General features: G+C 34.5%; 2 protein-coding genes across 2 annotated transcripts; both read right to left on the bottom strand.

Annotated features, from left to right (window-relative positions):
• Positions 1–3,761: 3,761 nt before the first annotated feature.
• Positions 3,762–7,242, bottom strand: LOC140756351 (uncharacterized). Its single transcript, XM_073091821.1, has 3 exons — positions 7,061–7,242; positions 5,318–5,639; positions 3,762–5,124 (listed from the first exon to the last, which is right to left on the bottom strand). The coding sequence occupies exons 1-3, from the start codon at positions 7,165–7,167 to the stop codon at positions 4,738–4,740; spliced, it is 816 nt and encodes a 271-aa protein (XP_072947922.1). The 5' UTR covers positions 7,168–7,242; the 3' UTR covers positions 3,762–4,737.
• Positions 7,243–8,397: 1,155 nt separating this feature from the next.
• Positions 8,398–10,671, bottom strand: LOC140756350 (uncharacterized). Its single transcript, XM_073091820.1, has 3 exons — positions 9,969–10,671; positions 9,628–9,756; positions 8,398–9,416 (listed from the first exon to the last, which is right to left on the bottom strand). Exons 1-3 carry the CDS (start codon positions 10,573–10,575, stop codon positions 8,752–8,754), a joined length of 1,401 nt encoding a protein of 466 aa, XP_072947921.1. The 5' UTR covers positions 10,576–10,671; the 3' UTR covers positions 8,398–8,751.
• Between the last annotated feature and the right edge of the window lie 1,759 nt (positions 10,672–12,430).

The following is a 12,430-nucleotide window of genomic DNA, read 5'->3' as shown; positions in this document are numbered from 1 at the left end:
GAAATACCGAATTACTTATATATACGTATTTAATCAAAACCGAATATTACAAGTTTTGGATTAAATCTAACCTAAATTATAAATAACTATGCTAAGTGACTTGCTGGGGCAATGTTAGCGCCCAGAGTGAATTCCCACGTTCGGGACTATGTGATGGAAACGGAGCGGTGGTGCGGAGTCAGCGTTCCCACGGCACGGCGGCAGTGCAGGATCGGATGACTTCTTCATAATTTTGTTTAAGGCGAATGCCGAACTACGGTGGTTAAGACCAATATATAACACAAATATCATTCACTCAAACAATCGCCAAGCATATACAAAAATGCCCTAAATCTTATGATGTCTGCTACGATATACGTCGTCCTAAAATAATAAAGCACCCTATGGTAGTATATATACGAGCTACTTAGCTGAAAAGTACTCCACATTACCACAAATTACTTTGTAACATTAATGTTCCAGTGTTGAGAGGGCTTAAGGCCATAGTCGACCACACTGATTAAATGTGATTTGTAATGAAATATGATTTGGACTTCACTCTCTTTGATTTAACTGCCACCACCGCCACACCTATTTTTGCCTAATAACAGCAGTGTTAACGCTATTGTGTATTGATTTGAAGGGTGTGGTAAGGGAGACATGCTTTTCCGAGGCGTTCCAGCTTAGTGCTCAGTGACTTTACTGTCCCACTGCTGGGCACGGGTCTCCTCTCAGAATGAGAAGGATTAGGTCATAGTCCACCACGCTGGCCAAGTGCGTATTGGTAGACTTTACATTGTTTGTTTCACAACTTGTTCTTTTTTAGGACTTCTCAGGTAAGTATGCTGGTTTCCTCACGATGTTTTCCTTCATCATTTAAACAAGTTTTATTAGAAGTTTGTTAATTTCCAATACGCACATAATTTTAAAAAATCAGAGGGCTGGGATTTGTTTATTGTGCACATGCTCAATATTGTTACGATACATTGCAAAGATTAGATTAGTTATCTATCTATGTTTAATACTTATTATCTTAAATCAGAATCAGATAAAAGCATACATCGATGACCATGGAAATAAGAATTTTGATTTTTTTATTATTTGTTATAATTTTATATTGTAATAATATTTTTTTCAAAATGAACTCGTTCGACACCCGGTTAAGGAAAAAGATATTTAAAAAAATTAATGATGCAGTTTTAGTTTTTATCAAAATCGGCCTCGTAACTCCTTTCAGCATTTTTCGCTAATCCTTATAGTTTCGGATTAGGCCCTGAAGGCCCGTTTGAAAAATTCACCCCGTATAAGTAAACCGAAAATAACGGACCTTCGATCTTTTCGTATTTTTAGTATCTGGCGTTATAGCGGCTAAATCAGTAATAAAAAGCAATAATAATCAGCAATAATATTCTGTAAAATTCAAGTGTCTATCTATTACGATTTAAGAAATAGGGAACTGTGATAGATGGACAGACAGCGGAGCCTCAGTACTTAATAGGGTTCTGTTTTTACACATTACATACGAAACCCTAAAAATCTGCCACACACATTGTCTATTTCCAGGGGGTTACTACCATCGTTTAAAACAATATTATTTTAATCATAATTTTACTTTTGTTGCAGGAAATTTAACTTTTTAAGCAAAATATGACACTTTCAGTTGGTTTTATGCAATGGATAAGCGAAATATTAATAAGGGTTTAAGTTTGTTCAACTGTGTATGACGGAATATTTTACTGTTTTAAGGAGAAAATAAAACTGACCTGAACTATGATGGTTTTTAAGAGATGGTGGTAGCCCGCCCCCGCTTGCTTTCTTTTTTAAATCAGATTATTTTACCTTCAACTCCTCTTTCTTCTCAATATGTGGACTATTTAAACCTTAAAATAACACCTGTCTTATCTTTTGTGTTTTTATAGCTTTGATAAGTAAAATAGAAAGATACTTCACCGCCCTGGAATTGAATGAAGCCACAAAAGGATGATTTCATCTTTAATTTTTGATTTTTTGACAAATAAAAAACATTAAAAAAATACGTATAAATAACTAATACTACGCAATTGATCTCATAAATAGATAAGTATTTTGAACAGTTTACGAACATTTTAGAACGAAGACTTGGCAAAACTTAGTTTACGCAACAATTTCTATTTTCAAAACTGGTTATACTTTCGTATTAGGAGTAATTATTATTAATCTATGTATTTTACCCATCTAAGTTTTACAGCTAAAGTTTTTGCTCGCCTCGACCTTTTCGGATTTCGAGCCGAGGTGTCTGATGTCTCGCTCTCGAGTGTACAAAGTAAAAACCGGTATTTGTACTCACACACACATTCTGCGCTCAATGTGTGTAAAGGTTACGTATGACGTAATCATTACTTCGTGGATTAATGATTACAGTCATTAGTCTGTGTAGAGGATGTGAGGTAGCGTAACTAATCATTGAAATGTAGGTAGAAGTTGGTAGTATTTTTAGTGCTTTACATCCAGTTATATTATAACCTTTTTTCATAGATTAGTAAAGATGACTCACTCCTAACAAGAAAATGTACCCAGTTTGGAGAAATGAAATAGTTGCGTAAAAAAGTTTTGCCACGTCTCCGTGCTAAAATGTCCCTAAAATATTTGAAATAATTATTTATTTATTACGTAAATTACGTAATTATTACGTAAATTAGTTATTTATTCGTAATTTTTCTCTAAAAATGTATTTATTTGTCAAGAATTCAAAAAAAGAACTTACTAAAATAAGCCTTTTGGGGCTTCATTCAATTTCAAGGCGGCGAAGTATCTTTACTAATCTATGCCTTTTTTATAATACAGGAGTGGGCGATGGTAACTCCCGCCCAAGGACATTTGCAACCCTAGATAGGATTAGACATGACCTGAGGTCAGCCACTGATGCGTCGCTACCCCTGAGGACTAAGCTGGAACACCTCGGAAAATTGTGTATCCCTTACGTCACACTTCAAACCAAAATACAGCAACGCTTAAGGGCTGTTATTAGGCAGAAATAGGTTTGGCGGTGGTGCCGACGGAGTCTAACCACAAAGGGTTCTACTACCTTCAAAAAGCTGACAGTTCACTACGCAAAAAATTGACATTTATTCTATTCTACCCGTGCGAAGCGCGGGTGGGTTGCTAGTTCAGTTATATTATAACCTTCATGGTTTGACTCTGGAAGCATCCACGCATCTACTTCATAAGTTTGAAGGTGCAAATGAGCATGAAATCCATCTAAGTCACTGCCCTACATCAGTAATAACTATACTATAGAAGACTTGTGGAAAATTTATTTCATGGGGATCTAAGAAATGTTTGCTAAAGAATACGTACTTTACTGATTGTTTGATCCTGGTGACCTTTTTTGCCAATCCTGCCACCCTATAATTACGCCACTGCTGTACAGTCACCTTCATTAGAAAGTAAGCAGATGAAGATTTAAAAAATAGGTATATACCCAAGCATTCATAACTAGGTTAACACCCGTAGCGTCATAATTACAGGCCCCTGGCTGCCGCCCCGGTTGCCCTCCCTTAAATCCGGCCCTGTATACGAAGCGTTCTAACTCTTCAGGTGAAGCAATGCATATGAGGTCGGCATCACGTAGCATTTAGGGCTATCTGGGGAATCTTATCTAGGGTAGATTAAAGATCATGGGCGGTATGGGCCATTTACCATCAGATGGACTGTATGCTTCGCTGCTTTCACATTGAGACAAAAATTCGCCGACATCCAAATATACGCTGAAACAACTTTATGGGGTTGGAATTACCGTCTCGGGGAGATCAATAATAGGTTTTATAATAAGGTTGAAATAAATAAAAAGCTAGTCATTGCAATCTTAATACTAATTTATATAAACAGTCAAATATTAATTAAATAAAACATTCTTATTAACTATTTGGCACAACATTCTTCTCATAGTTTCTCATCTTCTAGTATCCTGAAATCTGCTGATAGTTTATTAGTAGTTTAGTCTGGTCTTCTAGTGGTTTAATATAGTCTTCCAGCGATTTTAACTGACGTCCAATATAACTACGATGCAGTTTTTTGCAGAATGGGTTGTTGAACATTAATTTTGATGAGAAAATCTCTTAGATTGCATTTTAACTGAAGTATAAGGAACAAGAAGTATTCAGAGGAATGCACGCTTATACTAATCCTTTTTATAAGAATGAAGTAGCATACAGTCATGTAGTACACTTGGTAACAAGTTGTCACAAATCATTTGTAGTCAACTTCACGTTGAAGTGGGGTTCTTCTTATAGCCGATCAGATTGTGTACTCTTAATGACTATAATGGTCACCTAAAATATAAATCAGTCGACATCCACACTTTTCCACCGAAACGCAAGAATTAGGGTAGAAACATAGATTAGTAAAGATTACTCACTCCTAACAATAAAATGTACCCAGTTTTGAGAATTGAAATAGTTGCGTAAAAAAGTTTTGCCACGTCTCCGTGCTAAAATGTCCCTAAAATATTTGAAATAATTATTTATTTATTATGTAAATTAAGCAGTATTAGTTATTTATTCGGAAATTTTCTCTAAAAATGTTTTTATTTGTCAAGAATTCAAAAAAAGAACATACTAATAAGCCGTTTGTGGCTTCATTCAATTTCAAGGCGGCGAAGTATCTTTACTAATCTATGGGTAGAAATGTGTGTGGCGGTGGTTTTTCTCGGTTAAACTGTGCGGTTATACCACTTTACATTGTTCACCGAGAGTTTCATTATTAAGAGGTGGCTCTTTTTTAGGAAGATTCTTTTATCTTCGAGTAAGGTTCGAATTCATAAGTAATAGACCCGGATGAGGTTTCAGGATTGGGTTCATCTTTTTGCAATGCGATATGTGATTTCTCCGTCAACATATCCATTCTAGCGTAATATATAGCATCCGATATTATTTTCTGCGTTATCGTTAACTGTGTTTTACTCAGATCCCGGAGTTGTATCCCGATGGATTTTCCTAACGTTTCGTAGTCTTCTTCCGTCATTTGGACTGTCTCAGGATTATCTATCATACTTTCTGGCATCTGGATAAAGTTAGGTGTAAGGCATTGCCGTTTGGCCGGCGGTGTGCTTGGAGCATCAGATAATCTGCTGTCCTCGTTTTCTTCATCCGACGCCCATAATTGTTCCTGTAAAGAGGTTTCGTTTAAAAAAAATATTTGCCAAGTGTACTACCAACATTTTCATATATTTTTTAATTTTTAGTATTTTTATTTTGTAGTTCTACCATCTGTTATCAAACCTACATTTAAGAGTCCTATTATATTTGCATATTATGACAGCAGCAGGTTTTTAATAACGTAATATAATAAAATGTTGTACCAATTTCACTTTGCTCGGAGTATCAGCAGAAAGCGACGTTGAAGGTTCAGTTATGTTTTCCGACGTACTGATCTTCATTGTTTGGCATGAAACACTGCATGTCGGTATATCAGTTTGTGTAGAGATACTGACTGATGTGGGGTTGACTCGATCTTTAGTCAGAGGCAAATATAGGGACGGCAAACTTTTCTTCCTTAATACTTTTCGACTAGAGGTCATGGATACATCTTCTGCCCTGAAATGAGCTTGACACACGAATATGTGACGTGTAGATATATGGGACAAATCTTGGCGATCGATTATTTTTAACCATTTCAAGCGTCTGTAACAATTGAACGAATAAGTTAAAACGTTTTAAAGGTGGTTGAACCCTTTGTGGTTCGAGTTCGGCGGCGCCACCGCCACACCTATTTCTACCTAATAACACCAGTGTTAGGCGCTGCTGTGTTCCGGTTTGAAAGGTGTGGTAAGGGAGACAGACTTTTCCGAGGCGTTCCAACTTAGTCCTCAGGGGTAGCGACACATCTGTGGCCGATCTCAGGTAGGAATATCTAATCCTATCTGGGGTTGATTACAGATGTCAGTAGCCACTTACCATCAGGTGGACTGATCGTCTGCTACTCCTATATTATAAAAAAAGAATAGGTCAAATGAAAAGAAACAATATCCGTGAATCGTCATCTTCATCATCAACCTATTTCTGTTGGGGACGGGTCTCCTCTCAGAATGAGAACCGCGCTAGCCAAGTGCTTTTTTTTAAGATTTCTCATGTATATAGATTGCCTCACGATGTTTTCCTTTACCGTTTAAGCAAGGGGTAATTAACTTCTTGAAAAGGTGAAACTTTAAGGTTTCAGAGCTGTGTGCCTGGGATTTGAACCTCGGTCCCCTCGATCTAGTGTATTTGGATATCAATCTGAGTAAGCGTTATTTTAGTAGTATTGCGATATACCTATCTAAACACCTTGTATGACAAATAGTTTAATCTATTGTCGTGTAACACATTGTATACATTTTATTTGTAATACCCTAGATTAGTAAAGCTATCTCACCGCCTTGTAATTGAAGGAAGCCACAAATGGCAGACACATACGTAAAATGGCTGACTGTATTCCCATTACGTCTCCGACTGTCATGGTATAATTTACGCGGAAAAATGCCGACATGTGCAGTTAAGTTAAGTGGTGCAAATACAACACAAAATCGAAGAAAAAGTGTAGAGAAATATCATTTCATTCTTAAATGCTCTAAAACTACATTTTTTAATACATAATAATAATAATTTTCAAACACGAAAATAGATGACAGTGACAATTTCAATTGTCAAAACTGGTTACATTTTCATGTTAGGAGGGAGTAATCTTTACTAATCTATGGTAAATACATACCTACTTAGGTACAACATAGTACACACACCCGTAATGGGAACAATTACATATCTGTGAACTTAAATGCTAAATTCAGAAACCTGGGATAGTCCATCACCATACATACATATAATTTAACTAGCTGACCCGTCAAACGTTGTGTTGCCATATAAATAAAAAAATGTTAAGGGTGAACAACCCTTATCACTTAGGGGTATGAAAAATAGGTAGTAGCCGATTCTCAGACCTACCGAATATGCATATAAAATTTGGTGAAAATTGGTAAAGCCGTTTCGGAGGAGTACGGTAACTAACATTGTGACACGAGAATTTTATACATAAGATTACAAGAAACCTAAACAAGGTCGGTACTTACACTTCTTCTTCGATAGGTATTTGGAAGAATGATAACTCCGGGTTTCTGGAATTGGTATTGAGGCACCCGTAGACAGAACAATATTTTCTGGCTTTTAAGGATGTCATAGTAAATATTTGTTATAGACTAAACAAATGAAGTGGGCAGTGAGCGCATCAAATCTGAGCGAGTGAGCAGTGTAATACCTATACTCCAGCCAAATTGGAAGAAGAATGTTTACCAACAATCGTCGCTTAGCAACCGATAACGGGCATATAACAATAACCTTTTTTCATTAGCACAATTTATTAATGTATAATATTATGTAAAATAAAAGAAAATTTCCGTTATTTTCTATCCTATTCTATACCTAATGTCTGGTTTGAATTAAATATTGTGAATAAATATTTGACCTTGAGTTTAATTAGATTTCGAGAATAATCTCGCAAGATATATTTTAAATCAGCATTTAAATGCGTATTAAGTGAATTTATACAATTTTCTTAGATATTATGCTGTGTGATATTCTATTTTAATCAGAATGAATAAAATAATGTAATTTAGAGTAATGGTAGTTTAATATCCTCCATGGCAATATGTACACGTCTCGTATTTGGACTCTAACAGCCTTACAAATAAACGTGTCATAAAATGTTATGTTAAGCATAAATGGAGAATAAGCGAAATTCCTACAAATAAACTTGTAATAGCTTATACATAGTATATCGTCTATATAACCGTCCATACAAGAGTTATACAATCCCTCACCCTTGTTTAAGTTCCGTATAACATAAAATCTTTGACATTCTATAATATAACATCGCTCCATTTTTTTTATAAAAATTGTTTGTTTAATTAAATTGAAAGCATTATGATGGGAGTAAGAGCTGTAGAAGAAGTAGAGGAAGTTAATTATGTAATAAACAATTTACATATTGTAAGAAGGACAAAAACTTATAAAAAATTTGAATATTTGAACTTGAGAAAATAATAAATATGTTCAAATGACATTAAAAACGTCAACTGTAATCTTTGGTGATACAATTGACATAATATCCATAAACAATTGTCTACTTTTTTTGTGAAATGCGACGTTGCCGTTTCGTGCAGTTATACGTAAATTGGGTATAGTTATGACGATGTTATGCCGAGTTTATTTGTTAGAAAATTAAATTTTCTTATGCATAATTTATGCTAAATATAACTATTCATAGCATAACCATGGTATAAGTATATTTTTATTTGTAAGGCCGTAAGAGAATAAATAGACTGTAAGTTAGTAAATACTCTATTCCCAGAGTAGATTGGAAAATAAAATTGAAATTGGTTTAGTAGTAACTAAAAATAAAAATAAAAACTTGGAGTTTTGTACATATTTATTTAGCTATTATTACATGTATGAACGGGTTAAAATGATTAAATTAAATAGCACAAATTACAAGTATGTAATACATCATGTAAAAATACAAATCCTTAAGGTTTTTTGGCCGCCCATTATAGATTTTGAATAAGACTCCTGAAGAAATTTCGAAGGTTAGTCCAGTTAGTACTTTTATATATAAAGAGAATGCAGATATTAGTAAACTCCAGATTGTAATTATTATAGTTTGTAAGAGTCTTGTTCAAAATTACAGACATGTTGTTATTATTCATCAAATTTACATCAACGGGAATTACATCAAACGGGAAAGAATACCATCATAAATAAATTATTAATCTTCTTCATCACTGGCAGAACTTGATGGACTTGTTGAACTGTCTGTCACTCGAATAATAAAATTGTCAATTACATTATCTGAAATGCCGTCAAGTTCTGCCATTTTCTTTTCCTCTTTAATTACATGATTGACACATTGTTGCCATGCCGCAGAAGTTATAGATTTAATTGCTTCACTTAATTTTTTTTTTAAATCAATTATTTTAAATGTTTTGTTTTTTTCTGCGACATGGCCTTTTACTTGGCCCCATATCAACTCGATAGGATTTAATTCGCAATGGTACGGTGGTAATCTTAATACCTCAATGTTGTGCTGCTTCGCCATTGTATCGCATACAAATGCTGAGTATTTTTCCCGTTCAGGTGTTACCAAGTCGATAAGCTGTGCTTTTATCATCTCTGCTTGGAACGAGATACCTTTTTCTGTTAGCCAACTTTGTATGTCTTTTTTTAACCAATTCATAGAAGGAACTCGTTCCAAGCGTCGAGAATGATATGGGGCATTGTCCATTACAATTATGGAGTTTGGTTCTAATTTTTCTAGAGTTCTAGAGAACCACTCTTCAAACACCTTCGAGTTCATCTCTCTATGATAGTCGCCTTCACCTTTTTTACTTTCGAAAATTAAGTCTGCATTTTCCACAAATCCATCCTCGTTACCTATAAAAAAATGATAAATATTAAAATGTGAAAAGTACATGTAGCAGTCTAGTGATCATATATTGACTATATGGCATAGAAACTATACTTTTACCTTAACCTGATTAGCTATGCATGAGTTTATTTTTTTACAAAACTTTTTTCAATTCCATGATAACACACATCTAAAATTATGTAATCTTAAGCTAACAATATTAGGATGATAACATACCAATGTGTACAACTATCAAGCGCTTCCCTTTTCCCGATGGAGCTTTCAAGCCAGTTGAGAGTCCCTCCTGATAGGCTTGTCGAGCAGACTCAATGGAAAGGTCTTGCCATATTTTACTTTTTGTATGTCCTGAAACCAAATAATATATTATTGCTTTAAATTATTTTAATATAAATAATTTTATACACAGTGTGTGCCAAAGATGTGATAAAATATTGATTATGACATTTAAATTCTACTTATTAATAATAATTTATATGGTTACTGTTTAAATAAAGATCAATAAGTATACAGAAATGATTGATTCTATATAAAAAAATAAGTTAAAATTGTTTATGTACCTTCGTTAACCCAAGTCTCATCCAAATAATAAATTTTGCGTCTTTGTTCTCTCATCCTTAACATTTTTTGAAGATAATAGAAGCGCCATCGCACAATTTCTTCCTTTTCAATGAGAACACTTCGTCTCGACCGTTTCAAATATTTAATCTTTAGTTTATTTAAAACTTTTTGAAAGGTAGTTCTTTTAAAGCTTGGTAAGCTGTCGTCCTCGTTCACTAAATTTAAAACTTTTTCAATTGTTGGTGGATCGTTATCAAAGAATAACATGTGCACCTTCCTACGAATTCCACTCAAGGTCATATCGTCCAATTTGTCCATTATTGTCCCCTTTTTAGGAGCTGGAGTCGGTGACGAAACTCGTTTATGAGTTCGATATTCTTTTATTATTCGGTACACAGTGCTCAAATGTACGCCGGCAGTTTCTGCAGTTTTTTTTGCGACATCTTTACTGTATATAAAACTATCTTTTGGCCACATTTCTTCGATAGTTTTATAAATGTTACATATAACTGTTTTCTCCGAGGAACTGAGTGAACACCTCGCTCGTTTCTTCTTTGGAGCAGAAAACTTCTGCAGTCCACTCGGACCCGGTTGGGAATCACTCATTATAACAAGAACAACAAAACAAACAAAACGAAACAAAAAAAAACTCAACAAAATAACAGAACAACACTATAACAGGAATATTTAACAAACAAATAACAATGGATACAGAGATATTAACACGCACAATACTCGTAATCGTAAGCAGCCATGTTGTAAACATCATTGTAACACGACCAAATTCGGAGAGTGCGTTTCGTTATAGCTAAGCAGTCAATGTAAACAAAATGTTTTTTTTTGTATTTGTAACAATGAACTATTATTATAAAGTTATATTTAAAATATTATACATTAGTATAAATAAAATTATTTTCAAATAATAATTTAATCATATACTACGAAAATAGTGGATAAATTAAAATGTCAGCTTACACTTCAAAAAATATTATTTGCTACTTTAAATAAAACGAAACGCAATTGTGTTTTTTAAATAGTCGGATTATAAAGCAATTATTATGCAGCTAATTTAAAATGAAGCAGTAAAAGTGGGGTTGTAAAGAAATTTACGTACTCTTTTTTTTTGATGGACTGTTTCGATTTTTCAAAATCGTAACCAAAAGTTCTTATTACCTGGCATACGCTTATTTACAGGGTTTTCACTTACTTACTGATAAGGATATTTTATTCATCTTTGTCTATACGCAACAATATGAAAGTTGTGAGAGTACTTTGCATGTAATAAGGTATAGAAATAATGGATACAATTTAATTGTGAAGTTTTTTGTTGAATTAAAAATGAAAACAAGGATAATAGTAATTTTTACAGTACCAAAATTTTGATGACCCTAATATCGGTTTGTTTACATGAATTCTCTTCGCATCGTGGCGGAGGTATAAGTACTTGAATACGTGCGATCAAACGCGTGGCGCAGCCCGCACTGAGCCCCCGCCGACCCCGGCCGGCCCCGGCCGCGGCCTCCGTCCATCCATTTCATTGTGTACATGAAGTCATGAATAGTGCTTGCTTACACGGCGCATTACTCACGGGTACATTCAAACTGGCGGCAGCCGATTTGTATGAAGCTGTCTTACTATTCTTATTTTACTAGGCTTAGAGGTAAGAACGCATCTATGGCCGATGGCCTTCAGGTACCGTAAAACTCTTATCTTATCTGAGGTTGGTTATATATCCTCGATTAATAATAAAACAAAAAAACTTTTGACACTTTTTTCGCATCTTCGCAACATCTGCAATCGTTCGCGTTAGTAAATAACTTGTATAGTCCACGCCAAACTGCTAGTCCGCTCTGAAGTTGTTGCGAGCAGGTGTAGTCATACAATTTGCTATGGCGACGCGACTCATTTCTATATTCAGCGGACTATATTTAATTATATCATTGGGGAGATATGATATTTTAAAGGTTGAAATAAATAAAACGCTAACCATTGTAATCTTAATAATAGTTTATATAATCAGTCAAATCTTACATAAAAAACATTCATGTTAACTCTTTGGCACAACATTCTTCTCATAGTTTCTCATCTTCTAGTATCCTGAAGTCTATTGATAGTTTTTTAGTAATTTAGCCTGGTCTTCTAGGGGTCTGATAGTCTTCCAGCGATCTTAACTGACGTCCAATATAACTACGATGTAGTTTTTTTGCAGAATGGTTTGTTGATCATTAATTTTGATGAGAAAATCTCTTAGATTGCATTTTAACTGATGTTTTAGTATAAGGAACCAGAAGTATTCAGAAGAATGAACCCTTATGCTAATCCTTTTTATAAGAATAGCAGCAGTAGCATAGTCAAGTCAACACTTGGTAGCAAGTGGTCACAAATCATTTGTAGTCAACTTCACGTTGAAGTGGGGTTCTTCTTATAGCCGATCAGATTGTGTAGCCACTCTTAATGACTA

This window comes from Epargyreus clarus, unplaced genomic scaffold (genome assembly GCF_041222505.1).
Source record: "Epargyreus clarus isolate Ecla_fem2 unplaced genomic scaffold, WU_Ecla_fem_2.2 ptg000035l, whole genome shotgun sequence".
Lineage (NCBI taxonomy): Eukaryota > Metazoa > Arthropoda > Insecta > Lepidoptera > Hesperiidae > Epargyreus > Epargyreus clarus.
Note: the sequence above shows the minus strand (reverse complement) of the source record. Positions and strands in the feature narration are given on the sequence as shown.